This window comes from Scatophagus argus, chromosome 2 (assembly GCF_020382885.2).
Source record: "Scatophagus argus isolate fScaArg1 chromosome 2, fScaArg1.pri, whole genome shotgun sequence".
Taxonomy (NCBI): domain Eukaryota; kingdom Metazoa; phylum Chordata; class Actinopteri; family Scatophagidae; genus Scatophagus; species Scatophagus argus.
The window spans coordinates 22,103,167-22,124,694 of NC_058494.1; the positions used below are offsets into that span (position 1 = coordinate 22,103,167).

The 21,528-nt window shown below is 42.2% G+C and overlaps 2 protein-coding genes across 2 annotated transcripts; both read right to left on the reverse strand.

Annotated features, from left to right (window-relative positions):
• Positions 1-344: 344 nt before the first annotated feature.
• cpe (carboxypeptidase E) lies at positions 345-14,885 on the reverse strand. The gene is made up of 9 exons (XM_046370535.1): positions 14,466-14,885; positions 5,668-5,864; positions 5,292-5,459; positions 4,419-4,536; positions 3,869-4,051; positions 3,138-3,277; positions 2,897-2,996; positions 2,481-2,599; positions 345-1,587 (listed from the first exon to the last, which is right to left on the reverse strand). The coding sequence occupies exons 1-9, from the start codon at positions 14,707-14,709 to the stop codon at positions 1,489-1,491; spliced, it is 1,368 nt and encodes a 455-aa protein (XP_046226491.1). The 5' UTR covers positions 14,710-14,885; the 3' UTR covers positions 345-1,488.
• Positions 14,886-15,806: 921 nt separating this feature from the next.
• msmo1 (methylsterol monooxygenase 1) lies at positions 15,807-20,733 on the reverse strand. The gene is made up of 6 exons (XM_046370538.1): positions 20,617-20,733; positions 19,517-19,811; positions 19,244-19,392; positions 18,452-18,578; positions 18,131-18,285; positions 15,807-16,615 (listed from the first exon to the last, which is right to left on the reverse strand). The coding sequence occupies exons 2-6, from the start codon at positions 19,769-19,771 to the stop codon at positions 16,426-16,428; spliced, it is 876 nt and encodes a 291-aa protein (XP_046226494.1). The 5' UTR covers positions 19,772-19,811; positions 20,617-20,733; the 3' UTR covers positions 15,807-16,425.
• Between the last annotated feature and the right edge of the window lie 795 nt (positions 20,734-21,528).

The window sequence follows — 21,528 nt, forward strand, 5'->3', positions numbered from 1 at the left end:
CAAGCAATCAAATTTGGAGGGAAAACAGACAAAGACAGGAAATGGAAAGTTAAGTAAGACACAAGAGGAGAAAAACTTCAAAATAAAACTAACTAAACTGCAACTTCAGCTATGACAGGGACAAATCATGATATATAATAAATAAATAAATAAATAAATAAAGGAATGGAATTTCTCATCCTAACTAAGATAAAATGAGGCTTTATCCTCACTGGTGTGCTCCCTTCAGCCTCATTAAGAAGTGCAATACACCTGCTGACACATACAGGACACTTTCATTATCCTCCTGTGGTGGCTGCTATCATCTGAACGAGCTGAAAACAGAGGCAGGCAGGACTGCAGTGTGACAACATAAAGAGGGGAGCTTTATTGATAAGTTCATCATTTACATTTGTAACCTTTTCCATAGCTATACATTCAATAAATTCTTTCTGTGGTCTCAAAGCAGGTGGACAGCATCCATATAATCCACTCAGAAGATCAGTGTTAGCTTAGCACTGAAAGCCAACTTCTACATGTCCCACAGTCCCCTTATGTACCACAGTATTCCCTGTGTAGTGCACATACAAAGGAATGGCTTTGGATAGACCGAGGTGGACAGATTTATGGGTGTCATGGCCTTGTTTTTCTGTGATTTATTTATTTTTTATTTTTTAGTTACAAAAACCACATATTTCTTGCTATACCTAGGCTCATAAATACAGTATATATTATAACCATTCATCTTGTGCTCAAATCAAAGCTGTGCTGCGGTCAGTTAAAAAAAAAAAAAAAGAAATCCCAACATCAATAACATACCAGAAAACAAGCTTGGCTGTATAGACTGTTTACAGTATAATGTTTACAGTGATTTTTTTATTTTTAACAGTGTTTTTAATGTCCCTGATTATCTCAAAACTATAGTGTTGTATTTTTTCTTTTACACGAATGAAACAAAGAGAAACAGCATGTGTGTGTGCGTGTGTGTGTGTGTGTGCACTACTAGTGTTGCGTGTTTGTGGATTTGTACTAAAGCCTGGAGAAACAGAGACATTTAAAACAGTAAAAAAATAATAATAATAATAAAAAGACAAATTATTACGGACAGGGCTACGTGGTAATGATGTAAACTTCTCTTTTACATACATAATTACTCAGTCACTCACTGGTTATATAGATGGGTGCCATGGTTACCAATCACGTGTACAATAAAGAACACAATACCACAGAAGTCAACATCGATCTCGCTGCCATCAGACTACCTGCAAATTCCTCCTGTGTCCGTCAGTATACGTCTGTGTGTCGTTTGTGCAGGATATTCAAACAATCTACAGGAGCTTGAGGCAAACCGTTACATTAATAAACAATATAACCAATTAAAATAAGAATCGAAAGAGAATGAAACAAATAAGAGACATTATATTCTTCTTAGAGTGAACGGGCACACAGAATGTCGAATATATTACACCAATGTGCGGACAGTCTGATCGTCGGCCAGACAAACGCTTTTTAGAAGTTCAGCGTCTCTGACATCATCTTCCACCAGTCCATCAGCTCCTCCCGCTCCTCCTCCTTCCTCTCCATCAGAGACTCCAGCTCAAAGTCCACCTGAAGACAGGGGACAGATGACAGGTGAGATGTTACCGGACATTTTTTACAAAGAGTTTTCCTTATTCTTTGTGTCTTATTGTATACTTTTCTTATTAAACTCAAATTAATTAAATAAATAGGCGTTGTCTATTACCAGAGCCGCTGAAAAGACCAACACCGCCAATGCATTAGTCAGTACTTACCAACTTCTCTACCCTACAAGTACCCCAAACCTATTCCTTCCTAAGACATAAATCAGGTCACAAATATACAGTCTGATTTTTTTAAATTCTTAAGTCTCTATGCTTTTAAGCTCTACAACAGCAAGGTGGTGTTTTCAGAAAACATTACTTAATCAGAGTAAATAGTGGATTTGCCAGGGACTGTTCTCAGCCATGGAAGAACTTTTGGCCCTCTACTATTTCTGGCAGCAGGATGGAAAAAAAAATATTTGGCTTTAATAGTTTTTGGACAATAATGAGATGTAGGAATAAGCTGTACAACTCTTTGGCTACACAGGCAACATTCAAAAGATTTGCTGACAGTGTAAGGTAAGTAAATTAAAGTGTTCTCAAGCTTTGTTTTTAACATTCACGAGACAAAAAGATCGATAACCACAGATTTAATAAAGTAAATCTTACTCCTCCCCTATGGTACATTTAAATGCCCTTTTATGTTGTTAAACCCCAAATGGACATAAACAGTGATCACATTACAGTTTCCCATTAATACTTCTGTAAGTATTACTTAACTTTTTATTACATACTCACATGCTCTAATATTAAAATATTTACAATCATTTTGCAGTTTTCCTGAGAGGGAATCTAAAATCCTATTCCAATGGGATCATCTCTGCCAGCTACCATTTTGTAGATATGAAGGGATGTGAGGCATTTCACTGGGAGTCTTACCCTGGTTGCAGGGCTGTAGGGAACAGCCACCTTCTTGATGACAGTCAGGTATCCTGGGGCAGAGGCTGCCACTTTATAATTTCCTGGAGCCAGTAGGCGCCAATAATCTCCATCTTTGGCTACAAAATATAGATTTCTTCATTAATACATGTCAGTGAGCGATAAACAGAGCATCCAGTAGATCCTCACAACACAGTGTTTTGAATGTGTCTTACTATCACTGTAATATGAAGGGCAGGTGCAAATAATACTCAGCTGCCGAAAAGAGTGGTGCACTACAGAGTTTGTCCACCAGATGTCAGTATAATACCTTTCTATCACACTTCTCACGTCACACCACAGTGTCAGTGGACTGAGTCGGAATTGAGTGCAGGTATGGTGGCAGGATTGAGTGACTTGGCAGTGGATGCTGATACCTGTGGTAATGTCATGGTCAATGCCTTCCACAGAGATGGTGGCGTTGGAAATCGGGTTGCCCTGCAGATCGCGCACGAAGCCCTTGACGCCGCGGTGGACCTACACACACACACATAAAGAGTAATAATCAAAGACTGGTCAAAGGAAAGACCGGGAACGTGTCTGTTTAGGGCTGCATGGTGCCCTCACCAGTGAAACCACATAAGATCCTGGGGTATATTCTCCCGGTATGCTGCCTACCTGCTCAATGTAGCTGACCAGTGAGTTGCGGTTCTGGTCCCAGTAGGTCTTGAGCGTGTCCTCATTGGGGAACTTGTCACAGCTTAGCTCTAAAGTGATTTCAAAACAGTTGCTGCTGAGGTAGTTGAAGTCCTGCATTCCTGTAATAGAAAAAAAAAACAGGGATGAGTGCTATACTGACATTAATGTGATAAAGTGGCAGAGATATTGTCTGATTTTGGTCATTTTCAGAAAGTTTCTATAATGGGTTGGATTTTGTTCACAGTTTTTTTGTTGTTGTTGTTTTATTAGACACATTAGTTATATATGACTGTTGTTTCAATAAAGGGTCAGTCCAATACAACAGCATATATAGTGTTACAGGACTGATACATCAAAGATGTGTTCAGGATACTGTGGAAAGTGTCACCACTGCTTAACCTGTACACCTGAGAGCACTGACAACTTTCACCTGTGAAACGTCTCCCTACTTTCTTGTTTCGGTCACGGTTCTTTATCATCCAAACGTAACTGATCCTTATCAAAAATCTTTAGGTGATTATGTAACAATAAAAGAGAGAGAAAAAGATGGGGATGGCAAGCGACAGGGATCACATCCAAACAGAGGTCGTGGTGAGTAAATCTCAAACATCAACATTACTATCATCGTCAACCAGATCAGCTTTAATGCATGAGCCCAGGTGACGGTTTACCTGCAGCTCGTCAAAACCACTGGGAGCTTTGCATCTCACCTCCTGGCACGCTGTACCAGGCTCCTCCATTGGTGATGCCATCTTTGAAGCTGGAGTCATCATCGTTCTTACGGCAGGGGGGTCGCTGAGGGTCGGACATGACCGGGTTGTACATGGAGTACGCCTTTGCCAGAGACTTGAACATCACATCATCCGGACTGGCGCTGTACTCATGGGTGGAGCCTGAGAGGAAGAACGAGAGGGAGGGGAACAAGCAAGTGCACAACGTTTAGACACCGACTGCGATAAGGACGTGAGCGAACACCTGCACCTGCAACTTATTAAATGTGTGCCTGCGAAAACACGTTCTGTTTACTTTGACTAATAACGAGCAGGAAGCCGCAGGAGGTAACTTATGCCATCTGCTCCAAATTAAGAGTTACGAGGTTACAAATAAAATGTTTTTTGTTTACAGGTCAAATATTTGTCTCACTTAACTGGTGGAGATAATCTCACATAGAGCAAGGGGAACGATTATATAAGATTTAACAGTCAGAGTAGGAACGCAGAGTGTTTTCCATGTTGTGCAGCCACATATGAGTTCATGTACCAGTGCGGGTCTCATCGTATGGGTAGTTGGCCACCACGTCTCCTCCATGCAGGTTAGCTGAGAGGACGAAAGGGATATCCATGATCCAGTGGATCACTGCCTTTGTCTCTGGAGCCAGCTGCCCAAAAGAATAAAAAATAAAAATCATAAATTACTCATACTTAAAAATACATACTGAACCTGCAAGCAAGTCAATGAGGCATTTCTGAATGTGAAACGTTACCACATTCAACACACACACACACACACACACAAAGAATTAAAGGAGATTTTCTATATGTTCCTTCTTTTCAACAAATCTCTAGAAACCACTGATGAATTAATCCTATTGATGAAGCATAGCCTGATGTAATGTATTCCTCTGTGCCACACAGGAACTATTAGAACACATCAAACTGTAAAGACGTCCCTTCATGACAATGAACATGGGCTTTAAGGGGGTTGTTGGTTGGTTGGCTCGGCCCCTGACTTCCAGTGAAGGGAAATCTTAATGCTTCAGCATAGCAAGACATTTTGGACAATGCTATGCTTCCAGCTTTGTTAAATGCTCTGCTATGTTCACCAAATTTATGTCTGTCTTTTGTGGGCTAAACAATGAGCTGAAAGCCACCATTAAGTCAAGCTGAGGAGAGCTGCAGGTTCATTCATGTGACTCATCCCTTAATGTTGTCAGACTCTTTTTATATTGTCATTTGATCCATTGTTAAATAAAAACACACATTATAGCTGCTTTACCGACTGGAGAACTATACGTTTTTTTAATCTGCACCTAACAACAGTCTCTAACAAATAAATGTACTGTTTTCTCCTACTTAAGTAGCGTTTTTCTAAACTATAGCAGCCTTGTCTGAGTCAGCGTGTGTCCTTGTGTACCTTAGTGTTTTCGTCCACGGCTTTCTTCATGTTCTGCAGCAGGTGGTTGTTGGCTCCACCCTCCCGCTCATTGATGTAGATGATGCGGTCCAGGTCAGGGAAGTTACGGTTAAGATCAACCCCCTGCGCGTTACTGCGGCCGACGAACCAATCCTTGATCTCGCCGGGCTGAGCAGGAAGCAGGAGATGACGTTAAGACATTCACAGGAGTGAAGAGAAGCGAAACAAGTGTCTGCAGCTTTAACACTCACTAATCTTGCTGTATATGTGTGCTGCTGTAAAGCCAGCGTTTAAAGTCAATGTTTATCGTCTTTTGAGCTTAATCTGTCTGATCCACGGATCAGTTTTACGTGTTTTTGTCATGCTGTGTAATCACCTGAGAAGCGGCCTTCTCGAAGCCGTCTGGGTTCATGGAGGGCATGAGGTGGATGCGGGTGTTGTGGATGAGGTCGATGATGGTCTCGTTGCCTTGCTGGTACTGGTTGCACAGGTACTGAGCCAGGTAGATGAGCAGCTCTCTGCCCACGGCCTCGTTGCCATGCATGTTGGCGATGTACTTAAACTCAGGCTCACCTGCAGGGAACAAAGAGACGCTTGATGTGTTACTGCGTCACAGGCCGAGCAAACAGATAATTCTACATTATGTATTCAACCTTCGTCTGCGCAGAGTGAAAGGATGGATAAAATAAAAAAAAAAAACACCAACTGCCCGGATGATGACAAAGAGAAAAATCATAAAGACGATCTTTCTAAAAAGAAGCGGAAACAAACATTTCTTTTGAGACGGTGGAAAGGCCACAGATAAGCATTCCCATTTGTTAGACATTACCTAACACACACACACACACTTACACTGTAACATCGGATCTACACACTCCAGAAGCGACAGACACACTGACTCATCAGCTGAAAGGTTAAACACAATTGACCACTGCAGTCCAGGACTCCATTTGGGCTATAAATACTGTGATTATATTAAGTGCCGCTGTCACAGATTGTTATGCCTAAATCTTGGTTGTAGAGCATCCTGGTGGAGTGATAGGTCTGGGATCAGACAGCACCACAGGGACTTCCAACATTAGGGACCCTTGATGCTGTCACTTCCCTTATAAAATAAACACATATGAAGTTCATGTTTCACTCGTGAAACATAATATTTTAGCAGTAAAAGTTCATCTACGGGCTTTTCAGACATTTGACACATCAGATCTGCTCCTCCACCACCAAAGAACTTTTTCTTTTTCCTTGATAAATGACAAAAACAATTCAGAAATAGTGTCCATGTATCATTACCTTCGTTTAAGGTATAAAACCAGCATCTCCCTTGAAGGTTATGGGAAACACTGGTTTCACATTTGAGTGCTACTGATATCAGTAGGCTCAGTAAAGCTGTGTTTTAATGACCATAGGTCTAACCTTCTCTAAAACCCTTCATGTATGCCAATGTACACACACACACACATACACACACACACATGTGACAGAGGCAAGTGGCAATAAGAAGCTACACAAAGCTCCTTTCTTCTCTAAACTATGTTCAGATCCGTTATGAAATGCAGCTCAAGATCAGCAGATACTGTGGGGTGTGTGTGTGTGTGTGTGTGTGTGTGTGTGTGTGTGTGTATGGGTGTATTCCTGTAGCTGTGGGGACAAAAATCTACACAGTCACACTGTGAGGACCCGCCTTACTTATTAGGGAGAAGAGTTGCTTTAAGGTTAGGCTGAGGTTATGATTAGGTTAAGGTCAGGGTTAGGGTTAGCCAAGTAATGTTTATTGTCATGGTTAGGTGGTGGTTAAGCCTCCAGGAAATAAATGTAAGTCTATGTAATGTCCCCAAAAGTGATGGAAACATGACTGTGTGTGTGTGTGTGTTTGAGGCTAGATTGTAGCAGGGGTCCTGTTTTTATAGGGGGGCTTTTATGTAAGTGTTTTCATTTTCTTACAGGGATTTTTTTTGCTCCTATTTGCATTTTTCACCTCATTTAAATTAAGCCAACATGCTGTGCAAAGACAACACTTCAACATGCAAGTGTACATGTGTGTTAGTATTTTCACGTTTACATCTTCTGAATTCATATTAGCAATTTTCTTCGAGTGTTTGATGTGTCTATAAAATAATCCTAGTGACTACACGAGTGAGTAACACACATGCATACATACACACACACACACACACACACACCGCCCAGCACACATCTGGCAGTCAGGTTATTTTTGAACACTCAAATCTGGCTTCTCTCCGAGTTGCTACTAATGATTTCAAGACTACAATTAACTCTTTCTGTCCTGACGTGGGTGAATGGTTTTTACAGGCTTCAGAGGCCTGACAGAGCTGTCAAACACACACACTCACACACTCATACACATACATACAGGGCACTTTGAAGTTGAACTCAGTCTAAATGAGTTACTATGATTCAAGCCGTTACGCAGATGCTCAGTATCTGGAGACCCTTCCTTCCTCCAACATATGTAGATACTGATGAATGTAAGATGTTTTGGGCCAAAGCAGGACAGCTAATGCTAATGCTAATTCACTGGCAAACTTGTTTTGTTTTAATGTCAATAATCATCATTTTTGCCAACTCACTCTTATGTAACAACTCTGTTTGCCCTTTTTACACACGTACACAAATAAAGGATGCAGAGGGTGACGCATCAATACGTAGGTGGAACAAATCAAAATGTCCTTTCCCCTCCAGAGTTTCTTCACCCTTTTTTCCTCAATTTGTCACTCTTCTCTGTCAGACTGTCCGCACCTCCCCGAGCTTTGATTTTCCTGTCCACACCCATAACCACACACTCAAAGTATAGAAGAAAAAGCACACGTGTGTGTTTTTTCACATGTGAAACCCCATTTAACATACGGGCACACGCAGTGTTGGGACAGTTCGTTCATGAAATGTGTATTCATTTGAGAAACTAATCTCACGGGTGATTCCTTCAGATGTAAAACAGCATCTGATGAGTGTAAATGCACGCAGGCACATTTAACCCAACCCAAACCGGGAAGGCCTACAGGACAAGGGAAGCATAAAAGGAGAAAAGCTGCGAAATATATAATGATGCAATGTTTTGACCTTCCTTTTTTTTGGCTTCAACTAACAATCACTTCATTGTTTAATCCAGAAAATGTGAGAAAATTGTGAATAATCACAGTTTTTACACTTTCCCAGAGGACAAGATGATGACTTGAAATGTCTTTGTTTTGTTTGACCAACAGTCTAAAACTAAAACAATATTTAAAATTTTGATTGCAAAACTATTTTTTAAATGCCTGCTGAGTTATCCAAACAGCCTGGTTTTGGTTCACATGCATGTTTGTTTGAAGGCGGAGGTTTGCATCATTATATTTTTGGTACTTTGTGTTATTCAGTGAATGGACCTCCTCTCCTTCTGTCTGCTTTCTCTAGATTTCACATATGTGAAAACCAAAACCCCACGTTCTTTTCGGTGAGGGATCTGTAATGCACTTAAGCCATGTTCATCGTGTTAATGTGCGTAAAGGTGTCATGTAGCACAGCTGCTCCCTGGTGATTTCTGCCGTCCACGGGTCGATAAAACACATCTGAGGCTAACGAAAGCAGCTGCATCATCCTACACTTTGTCAGGAGTCATCAAAGGTGCATGGCAGGTGATCAATGCGGTCTCCAAGGCGACCGTGTAATAACGACCGCCGCTGCGACGCCATTAGGGAAGCACCGCATTCGAGTGCTCTCGGTCATCGTGGCAACACAGACGCAAGCAGGTGCTCAGAGAGACAAATCAAATGGGATGTTGAGTAAACACACTCTCACTCTGTGTCCATCTGTCTGTCCCCTGCTTGTGTGTGTGAGCACGCGCACACACACACACACACACACACACACACACACACTCATACAAAGCAGTTTGGTAGCTCTGAATGGCAGCCAGCTCTGACATCTGATATTACACAGAAGATGAAGAGCACAAGACCAGCTCAAATAACAAATAGAAATATGATAAAAGGATGGATCAGTTTTCAAATTATAACAAAACATACCAAATACCTTGCCTGGTGTATAAAACAGTTTAATGTAAAATGGTGGAACCGAGAAAATGGTGATGCAAAAGTTGATGCATTTAAACACAGTTCAAAACCTTAAGATTTTCATCAAAAAAGGGGCCAAGTAACCAAAACAAAGGAAAAAATGGACAGAAAAAAAAATGGAAAATAACCCACAGCGGTGAGCCGAGAAGAAGCTGTGGGAGGAGGGGGAGGGTGGAGGAGGAGGTGGAGGAGGAGGAGGGGGGAGGGGGAGGGTGCATGCAGATGTCTGATGTATAATAAATGACCTCTGGCTGATGCCTTGGCCTTTCCTCTCATCCTGCTTCCGTTTCTGACTCTCCCTTATTCCCTCTACGTTCTTGGACCACCGCTCTTCTTCTCCTCCTCCTCCTCCTCCTCCTCCTCCCTCGTCACCCTTGCACTCCCATTCAACGTTTTTGCAATCATCATTCCTTTCTTTTTTATCTCCACCGCCTCCCTCCTCAGCTGTTTTCACTATCTCTGCTTGAACTATGAACTATGGACTCTGCGCTGCTCTGTTCTCCTCCATCCTTAATGTGTACTCCCAAATTCACGTCTACCTGTGTTTCAATTCATACCGAGCACGTCATGCGTCATGTGATACGACCACATGCAGTAGTGTGTCTTTAGCCGGGCATCTGTGTGCGTGCTCACTGGGGATTACATACTTCCTCTGTCGTCTGATAAAACAGTCGAGCGCCTCCACCACATGAGATGGTGCTGCAGCCCATTGGATGGAGCAGTGCCTCATACTGACATGTTTTTTTTTTCAGCTTCAGACAAAGGCAAACCCATTACAAGATAGGGTTTCTCCTCGTACTAGAAGCCTTGCAAATGTGTTCCAGACATGAGGGTTCAGCCAGAGGCAATTTCGCTGGAGAGAAGTTCTCCTTTTAAGCACCTGTGTGCTCAAATATGACACTGCTGCAACAAGCAAACAAGTATTATCCAGTAGAAGTAGCAATACCTCAGTGTAAAACTACTCCATCCAAGTATTTACTTACTGAAGCCTCTGGTCAGGGCTGCCAACCCTCATGCATTGAACATAAGACTCACACAACACTTTTCACACGTCCTCAGGCTGCATTTTCTCCTGCAGTGAAAAACATTAAATCTGATGATGTTACAGAGCAAAGTAGGTTCCCAGCACCTGGTTTTCAGGTTAGCAGGCCCTCGTTTTCTATGCAAATTCTGAAGGTCATTGCAGCTCAATGGTGAAATCTAGTAATAGAACATAATTTCACATTTTTCATTAACATTAATATAACACACAACATGTCCTCTCAGTATGTCCGTGTAGGTTCTCAGTCATCATAGCAGTTGAAGTGCTAGAAGCCAAGGCGACCGGATATCTTTTAGGTTGTTGAAGACGTTTCACCTCGTTCAGTTCTGAGACTGATGAGGAGTACCAGGTCCTGGAGGTTAAATATCTGGGACTCCCCTCATCAGTCTTAGAACTAAAGAAGCCTTTCAGATGAGAGGTGAAACATCTTCAACAACCTTAAAGATATCCGGTCGCCTTCGCCTCTAGCACTTCAACAACACGTCCTCTCAGATCTCGGGCCAAATAAGAGGAAGCCCCAAAGTCATGAAAAATATGATCACGTCAAATAGGTGGAAGGCTGAACATCATTTCTTTTTTTCAGAGCCCAAATCACATAGTGTGTGTGTGTGTGTGGATTTAGATGACAGAGGTGCACACACACACCTCTCCAAAAGCCAAAAACACCTTTTAGGTACGTAGAGTTTCACCTCACTTTGTTCTTTAATTTTGCAGCTGTGACAAATTGGTCAAAATTTGTTCAAAATGTTTGTTAAAAAGTACTTATTTCAAAGTCAGTGTAGGTTTGACTAATTATGCTTGCTAGTAATGTGATGCTAACAGCTAAGAGATTATCATCATGCTCTGGTATTTATAAGTATTTGTGAAAAGCACCTCTGACATAATCAGTAAGAGCCAAATTGGTCGGCTATGAACAGCACTTTCCTTCTTTTCTATTTCCTCAACTGGCTTTCTGGTTAAATAAAATCAAATTTGTTTGTTTTCTGGATAAAATTATCCTGTGGGACCCGCTGTGTTTGAACAATGTGCCTTTCTCCTTCGTCTGCTTTTCATTCAGCGTTTGAAAAAGCAGTCTCTGGCCAACCCTACAGATTTTCCGGAGAGTCTTGTCCTTCTGACTCCACATTTTGGCTATAAAATTAGTCCACAAATTCTCTAGGAAGCAAGAAAGCAGTCTCTGAAATTAACAGCTTTCTGGAGGAACATCCATTTTTTTTTTTATTTTGGTCTTCCTGATTGAGGCTGGGACATCTGGAGGTTGGCTGCTCATCCAAACGTATTCATCATCTATGATTTTTGGCTTCCAACTTTAATCTATGAATGTTTTAAAATGGTGAATGTGGCTAATTAAATCGTCCTCACGCCAAACGAAACTGAAAACATGGCAGCCCTGCCTCTGGACATGAGGCCTGCTGACTGATGTCCAACCTCCCTCTTCCGGGGGTCAGAGTCCTGGTCCCAGCTGCTCTATATCACCTCGGTGCTGCGTTCACTGAGAGGGCTGCTAAGTCGGATTCCGCTGGCTGCTCTACTGGATCCGGTTTCCTGGTGCCGGTTCCAGCACTTCCATCTGCCAGCTACAGTTAGCAGCAGTTAGCAGTTACTCTGGTGATATGCTGGTCCCAATTTGTTTGGGGTGTGAGTTTGACTGGTCTACTGTGCCTCTAAAGACACTATAAAGCACCACTGAGCTGAAGAGATTGTGATTACTCTCGGTGGGTTTATCTTTACTCACAACCATGTGTTCCTTTCCTAATACAAAAATGATCACAGACTTTAATAAAAGTACTGAGTTACTGTACTTTCAAACACTTCCCTTGTTCTCCATGCACTGTATATTAATCTGTAACCAGCGTGTTTACACTCCTGGCTATAGGCACTTCCTGTGCCGCAGTGTATGACAGATGGCTGCTTACTGACAGATGCATGAGCTCAAGACCGTCATCCTTCCGGAGCCAGCCAACCAGCCAACCAGGACCTGACAGCCAGCTCAGCGTACTAAGCCGATCTGTTGCCCCGGCAACCGCTATTTCGGCTCCACCTTAGAGTTTCAGCACATTGCAGGGTCAGATAAAATATTTGGCAAGCACCTTAGGCACCTTATAGGGAAGCTAAAAAAAAATAATAATAATAAATAAAAAAAGGTGTTTTCTGTGTTTGAAGATTCTATTCACACATGTTTATCATTTCCTCCCCGGATACCGACACCATCGTCTTTTTCTTTTCATCCACTCTCCTCTCCTTTGCCCTATCAGTCTCTGGAGCTCTTCTCCCTGTCCCCCTCCTTCTTGCTATGGATGTTTTGCTCAGCAGAGGTGGAGGAAGAGGAGGCGTAGGGGGGGAGGGGGGTTGCTTCACCCTGTTGGTGAAGCAGCAGCTTGGAAACTCATCTGGTAGTAATAAGGGCTCCACGACGCTACTGTGACTCATGCCTGCGTACGCCCACCACACTATTACAGGCTTATTTAGTATGTCCATATGGTCATTAGACTCCGTGACCATGCGAGCTGCAAAACTCACAAAACCTGTGGTGCACCGTTGAGACCACACAAGCACACCCAGAGAAGAAAATACACCTTTACACCAAAACTGCCATATGACACATACTGTTGAAACAAACTATATGTGTGACAAATACAGTTTGTTTTTGTTTGTGTTTTTTAGGGCTGTTTCAGGATTACTTGATGGAAATGAATCACTTCCTGCAGCAAGTCACTGTTAAATCTCCTGTTGACAGAGCTGGACAGGAATCACTGACCCGTTCCCAGACGTTCAGGCTAATCCATTAAAGGTGCATTATTGCTCCATAGCTTTAACGCTTTTAGAGCTTTTCAATCTTTCTAGCTGGTGCATAACATTTTAAGTTTGTTTTGGATCGAGTGGTTAAATATTATCAATGTTGGATTATTGTCCTAAAATGTTACATGTCAAACTTTGCCAAGGGATTAAACGATTAAGTCCTGGACGTATTTCCATCAGCGTCCCTGATGTTTTCACAGTCCAACAATCACTGGACTCAAGATGGAGACCAGAATTCAAGATTAGACAACAGACTCAAACTGAATCATATCTAGTGTGATTTAATTCCAGCCTGAGATAAAAACCCAGTAGGGAAGATGTGAAGAAACGTTCAGGAGGATTTTGTTCGCCTCCGTCACACAAACAGCTTGACATAATTCAGGCCCATCCTACATTTCCAAAAAGCTTTTGAAGCCCAGGCACAAACAGCTCCCTTTTAACATGAAAACCAATATTGCAAAACAAATCACATGAAATTCAAGGCAACGCTGCACTTGTAAATGTACCTATAAGTATTGCTGCTTAGAAATACACTTTATGTGTTTTTATTTTTTTCCTCTACTCAGGTGTGACTTTACCAAAGGAAGAACAGGATGCTGGTGCTGGTTACCCATACGTGCAGTTCTTGTGGCTGGTGTATGAACTGCCCATCAAACCAAGACATCTCGTATCACTTCTTCCACTCTATGGTTTCCTCCAGTCCTGACAGTATGAAGGAGAGTGATGGGGATGATGGGAAATCATAACATAACCCAGCTCCACTAAGGAACATCACAACTGCACTAACCTCATCATTTAATATTCAATCAAAGGCTTTCTCCATTTGAATGCTCATGAAATCTGTGCTAATCTGTGCCAATTTAACCACGGCGTGACCCTTTGGGATGCGTTTGTCAGAATCACGACTCGGGATGAGCACGAAGAGATCCTTATCAACCAGCAAAATGGCGGCTTTGCGTGGCTGATCCCTCACTCTATCACTCTTGTTTCCTCCGAAGTGATGCAGCAGGCCCTGCGCCCACCGCGACACACCTGCGCTCCTCCTCTCATCTGAGCAGCCGCACAGGTCGTGTCTGAATAACCCTCACACACACACACAAACGAGAGCATCAGCACGCCGCTACTGTATGCGCATTCGTGCGTGATGTGTTTGAGTTATCGCAGCGTGCGGTGATGCAAAAGCGGGGACAAAGGGAGCAGGGTTCTGCGTGCGTATTCACCGCATTAAGAAGCAAGACTTTACGTATGCGTAAAACTGACCGGGCTCGTGTGTCCCAGGGTTGTCCGACATCTCCAGCACCAGCAGCTCGCGGCCCTCGAAGCTCTCGCCGATGGTGTAGATGCGGGTGATGGTCGGGCACTGCAGCCACACGGACACCAGCGCCTTCCGCATCTCCTCATAACGGTGGTACTCGAAGGAGATCCCACCGCCGTCGGTGCCGCCTGCGCTGACCAGAGTGACCGCCGCGGCCCCGAGTAAAACTAGCGAGAGGAACTGTTTCATTTTGACGTGTCCTCTTGTCCCTAAGCCCTGTCTGTCTGTGGCTCGGTCCCAAGCCTTATCGCTGTGCTGCAGCCTCGCTTTAGGCTATAAATATCTGTCCGTGCGCAGCCTCTCTCTCTCCCACTCCCTCCGTCTGAGTGTGATGCTCTGCCGTACCTGAGCGCAGACTCCCTGCAGCGTAAAGCGCCACCGACGATTAGTACATCCGGTCAGAGTTTTCAAAATAAGGATTTTCTTCCAGCTGTAAACGGCAGAAAGGGTTTACATTTCTATTATAAAAGGCCATGCGAGTCGGTATGGAGAGAATAAATAAACAGAAAATTGCTCAACATGAAATTGTCATTATGATTATTATTATTTATTTATTTTTGCTTCTCTCAGTATCAGGTGGGGAAAACAAAAGACATATAGGAGAAAACAGAAGATATGGTGATACAAAAATTGAATTCAATAAAATTGAATTGCAATAAACTGTGAAAAGAAGTATAAAGAAGTATATATATTACAAGTGTTTACAACCAATCAAAATCACTCACATATGAAGGACAGTCAAAGTTCAAAACGATTCTGCTGTGGAAAACAAATCTTGAGGCGACACCGTGAGAGAAAATAAAGCGCAACCCACATGATAAATGTACTAATTTGACCATCTTATCCATTCATTTCCCCATGTTTACTAACTCAGCTTCAGTCCTTAATATAAAACTGAGTCACTTCCTGTTTGGTAGCTGCTGCTGCTGGCTGTCTTGACGCAGCTGAATGTGTCGGATGGGGCAGCAGGGGTGTGTCCACAGTGCAGCAGAGAGGAGGTGGAGGAGGAGAGAGCCTTCTGTTTCAAGAAAACATCCACTTCCCCATCAAGCCACAGTTCACAGTGTCTACTGACTGACTGCGAAGCTCAGGAGCTGTGATATTAATTTGAAAGAGAAATATTCCACTCAGCCAGTGATGAGGAGAAATGTCTCGACAGTCGACGATGTAAATATGACGGCAAACGTATCATGATCTGAGGGGCATGAAGATTCTTTATAGAACAATATGTTCAGATATTTCTATTCTGATCTCGCATAAACAGGAAAAACTGAACATTTGCAAGGTTCCCTTTCATAAAATCAAAATTTATTTATTTTTACAGTCTTAAACAAAAACAAAAAAGGCTTGAACAACCTGCAAGTGCCACACGAGGCAATCCCTTTCCAGCAAAAACAGACATTAGTTCGTACCAAACAGTTCCCACCGATTTGCAGCCACAACACAATGTCACTCAGTGACTCAGTTCGACTCAAGGGGAAGCGCTAAAGTGCTCAGACATTCAGAGGTAAACGGAAGCATTTCACAAGAGAGTCCTATGGTGCAACTCTTTCTTTCTTTCTTTCTTTTTTTCATTCAGTGAGCAAAGCAACAAATCAGAATGAGGAAGTTGATGGTTTTTATTCAGCCAGCAGCTGTTGACAGAGGCACACAATACTTCCTTTGCAGAAAGGCACAGAAGACGGACTGAAGTCAACACGCAGTCCCATTCAGAATCACAGCAGTCCTGATTCGGTTAGAGCATATCTTTAGTGTGTGTGTATGTGTGTGTGTGTGTTTCATTAAGTGTGGTGTGAGGAGAAGCGGCAGCGTTTGTGTTCTCGCCGCGTGTCTCTACGGCTCGCCGCCTCGCCTTCCCTCCACCCGACAGACCGTGCGTGTGCATGAACGGATGAACGAGGGCGTTTACTGCTGCTTCTTGTCTCCCTCTTTCTGCATGTGTTTGTTGTACTGGCTGTCCGTCTTCAGCAGCTTGTCCCACCAGGTGAAGGTGGAGGCGTAGTTCCCGACGAAGTTCATGTGGTGGAAGTCGTGGAAACGGGTGCCGGCGTAGAAGGGGATCAGGTGGAGCGGGTTCCAAGGGATGTCGTAGCCACTGAAAGGGGGGAAAGAAAAATGTCCGTCAGCTATTTATACAAAGAAATCACAATTTTTTTGCCTCAATATTCAGAATCGAGATAGGATGTTGCTGCTAGTTAGCTTTTTCTATTGTGTTCTCACAAACACTAATACTTGATGACTTGGCCCTCTTGTATTAAATACTGTTGAACTGTTGGCTAAAATTCATTTTTGACGTGAAGACAAAAGGAAATGTGACTTTCCTCAAAGTACCGTTTCATCTTTGAGGGCCTAATCGCAAAATGCCGTTAAATGATTGCAAGAGAAAATCGTGTAAATGTACAGCAAAGTCTGAAAAATCTGTTTTTTCAAATCTTATGATTTTACCACTCTCTCATGTTATGTGCACTGGTAGTTATATTCTGCATTTTTCTATATGATGTCCACAATTAAAGCATTATTTTAGTGATGACAGAAATTACTAACAAAGGCTGTTTACTCAGAGGACTGTTGGAAATTAAATGATAGGAATAAAATATTATTTTTAAACTTAAATTTTTAACACCAAGTTGCACACAACAACTTGACACAACAGCAGGAAAATGCATGGATCACTGAAGCAGAGTATGAACAAAATTCAGTTTAATTTTTAAACTTAATTACATTTCATTTTAAATGAAATTTTAGAAAATCCAAACCATACACTTTGAACTGATAGACTAAGAAAGGCACAGGGAGATATGCCTTACATAACATTTGAAGAAAAGCAGAAAAAGCTGGCTTGGTTGATAAATCTAGAGATCGTGGCATCGCTTAAATGACACATCCTGTATAGATCAGTAAAACCGTATGCATGTAAATCATAAACAAAGGCTAAATATAAATGTGTTGCAGTAGTAAGCACACAATATCTCAAGAGGAAGGTGCTCCATGTCACCTGAAATCATGGATATGTACATAACATCTGGTGTTCTCTGTGGCCCTCTAGTGGTTGACCTCACAACTTACAGACTGACTTAACGTGATGAGAAATATGTAGTTTATCACCTACACCATATAGACAAAAGTATTGGGACAGGGCTGTTTTTCAGGGTTTGGGCTTGGCCCCTGACTTCCACTGAAGGGAAATCTTAATGCTTCAGCATACCAAGACATTTTGGACAACGCTATGCTTCCAATTTCGTGGAGAACTTGACTGGCCCACACAGAGTCCTGACCTCAACCCCATCCAACACCTTTGTGATGAACTGGAACGGAGATAGTGAGCCAGGCCTTTTGGTCCAACATCAGTGTCTGACCTCACAAATGCTCTACTGCATGAATGGGCAAAAATTCCCACAGAAACACTCCAACATCTTGTGGAAAGCCTTCCCAGAAGAGTGGAAGCTGTTACAGCTGCAAAATTGTCCGTGTATTTGGAATGCAATCATTAAAATCTATGTTGGTGTAATGGCCAGGTGTCCCAATTCTTTTTTCTAGATAGTGTAGCTGCCGTCTCACAGTTTAAAAACAAAACAACAGAGAAAATGTGGGCGCTCTTTTTGTGTCCTACCTGTGGACATCAATGGTCTCCAGCAGGCGGAAGGACACCCAGGCCCACAGGAAGAACACGTGGTTACAGAAGATCATGATGCCAATGAAAAAACCAGCACCCAGGATGATAGTCTCAGCAGGATGAGCGTATTCTGCCTGCATGCCGAACGGAGCCTGATGGACAGCAGAGACAATGTGATGAAGGTGTGTATGTGTGTGGAATGTGGAAGGGGGGTTACCTTTTCTGACATGTGGAACGAGGGCATGATTAATGAGTAACATGACTGTAAACAGACTGAATATTTGTGTGTTTGTCTTATCAGGTGCATGTTTTACTCACGGTGAACTCGTGGTGGACTTTGTGGATGTATTTGTAGATCCTGCGGTGATGAAGCAGCCGATGCAGGAAGTAGTGCCAGGTATCCTCAACAATGGCACAGCCAAAGCACTGAGCGAGGATATACGGCCTGAGGGAGGAGAGCAGCAGAGGAAAGCACGCTGAGTTAATCAGCACGACTGGAAAACCAACACCCAAATACATACACGGTCATTCATGCATACACTGTATGGGCAAGAAAATAAGAAAGTTAAATTGTTTGCAAAATGTATCAAACCGCATATTATTAATATCTGATGTCTTTCTCAAATTCTGTTTAAATTGCAATCATCAAACCACCTGCACTTAAAGACTCACAAAACTATTCCAGCTATTTGTGATGACTTTTCTCTGATGTGTCCATAAAACACTACGACAGAGTCAACTCCTTTGCAATATTAATTTTCTCCAGCTCTACACATTTATTATAACAGAATGGTTTGACTGAATGTATGAGGATCTATCTTAGGACATTGCAAAGATTTAAAACATTTTGTTGTTTTGTTGTTGTGGCTTTTGTTCATGTCAAACAGATTTTCCCTCGGGATCAATAAAGTATCTATCGATCTATTTCCTGTCCTGAAGCAGACTGACAAAGGCATCACAGAGAACATGTGAAGGGTAATCTACTATTATCACAGTCAGAATAAACATGAATTTTACTTTACTAAAGTCTACTGTGCTAAAACAAATGAGCCCAATGAGTCTACAGCGACGGCACTTTGAATATGACACGTTCAGGTGTGTTTCACTGACCAGCGTGGCATGGAGTCCCAGTCATAAGGGATGTTGAAGAACTCAGTGAAATAGTAAGTCCCACAGATCAAAGGCAGCTGGATAAAGAAATGGTTGAACAGCAGCATCTTGAAACATCTCCACTGTTTCTCCCAGGTCTCTGGTTTGTCCTGCAAGCACACACACACACACACACACACACACACACATGGCCATAGAGAGAAGATCATTCAACAGGAATGTCGTCTTAGATTTCTAAAAGTGGAAACTTGAGAACCAAAACCCAACACAAACCTGTTGGATCTTGTATTTCTGCATGAAGGGCATAAACTGGAAGAGGAATCCAGGCAGACAGAACAGGAAGTAGATGAACTCATGAACGAAGAGCGACCCCCAGGTGGCAATCTGGAACTTGGTGTAGTTGTCCAGCATGTAGCCCCAGGCGTGTTTCAGAGAGGGCTGAAAGGGGTTTTCTGGTAACACTGCATCGACGTACTCCACCGCCAGGTACGCAGAGCCCAAGATGTCTGCTGTGCCGTTCACCTCCATGATGGACAACGCAAGGTGAGTGCAGGACTGCAGAGAAGACCTGTGAGACACCAACACTGCGTCACATGTACGGCTCTCAGACAGGACAGGAGGTCATGACAACAGCTAACATTCTCCATCATCTTCGTCCACCTCCAGCTTGTCTTTTGGTCATAGTTTCAATCATTTATGTGCTGCACACAAGTAGACTATTTACTTTTCAGGCGTCACCACAATCTCAACTGGCCTGGTCCTTATACAGCTGTTTTAAAACTATACAAGTTATTCACAAAGTAAATTCTATTTTAAACAACAGATAGTATTTACCATCATGCTTAACATTACTAACAGACTGCTGCGTAAGAGGAAATGAGATAAAAGTAGGTTTAATTTAGTCCTTGATTTAAAATGTAACTTAAGTAAAAGTGAAGAAACGTTATGAGCAAAACCTGCTTCAAGTAAAGCCAAAAGCAAAAGGCCGTACTGCGCATTTCTGTCACGTAAATGCTTTGATAACAGACTGTTAGCGCAAGGACTTTTACACGTCAACCTCGACGCAATTAGCTTACAAACACTCGTGCAACTGTCGAATGTTTCGTTACGTTCCCAAAGATAAAGAAAGAAGAAACCTGGGAAAGGTGGAATTGGTACTTGGACCAATGAAACAATTTCACGATTCGACCTACAAGTAAGTAAATAACAACTTGTACGTGCCTGGTTGTGAAACAGCCCTAAACGGTTTTCTTTAGATTCCACAAAACAACATCAGCCTCTATTCTTCGCTCAAACACAAAAACAAGATATTTACTAAAGCGAAATTCAGCTAAATAGCTTACATACAGCCACAAACGGGAGTAAAGTCTCACCTTTCACCGGTACGTCCCGTCTACCTGAGCGAGAGGCGGCTGGCAGGGTGAAGTACAGTCATATAGAACCATGTGATTGGCCGAGAAGAGAGGAGACTGACGTCGGGGGGCCGAGCGGCGTCGCTGATTGGTCCGTGAGATGGAGTGATGATAGTGAGACTGTAGGTTTCTAAAGCAACGGCCAATCAGAGTCTAGATGAAGTGGTCGGAGAGCTCTGTGTCATAACGTGTGTCTTCCATCTTAATGTAATTTATAACAGATTGTAAACCCAGTGTCAACTTTGGAATTGTTGTAGAGGCTTTCAAATACATGGTGGGATAAAGTTCAAATATTAATATTAAAGCACCACATAAAAAATACACTCGCATTTCATTCTGTCAAAAATGTGTCGACATTAATTCATATGCATCTGTGCTGTTGCTACATTTAACTGAGCTGCATCATTTCTATGTGTATCATAAATACAAGTGCTAATACCGTCTGTGACAAAATAAGTCTATTTTCTGATACCTTACAAAATGCCAGTGGTGGAAATAAATATTCAGGTCTTTAATTTAAAAGCACTGTACAGTACTGTAAGAGTACAACACTATAGAAATACTGCAACTCATACCAAATTCAAAATATAAGTTATGTAGAAGTACATACGCATTAACTGCACAAAATGTGTTTTAAAATTCAAAAGTATATCCAGTATAAAGAAAAACAATACATTACCACATATTACAATTACAGATGCACAAACATGTAAGCATCATTTTAATGTCATAAGCTACTTTATGCAATGTTTGCGAAGGTTAAACAATGACGATAAATTTAACATACTGTATATGAAATTGTAATCTGGTATACTAATTACAGCTGAAAAATAAATATACAGAGGTAGATGTCTAAGGTAGCATAAAATGGGG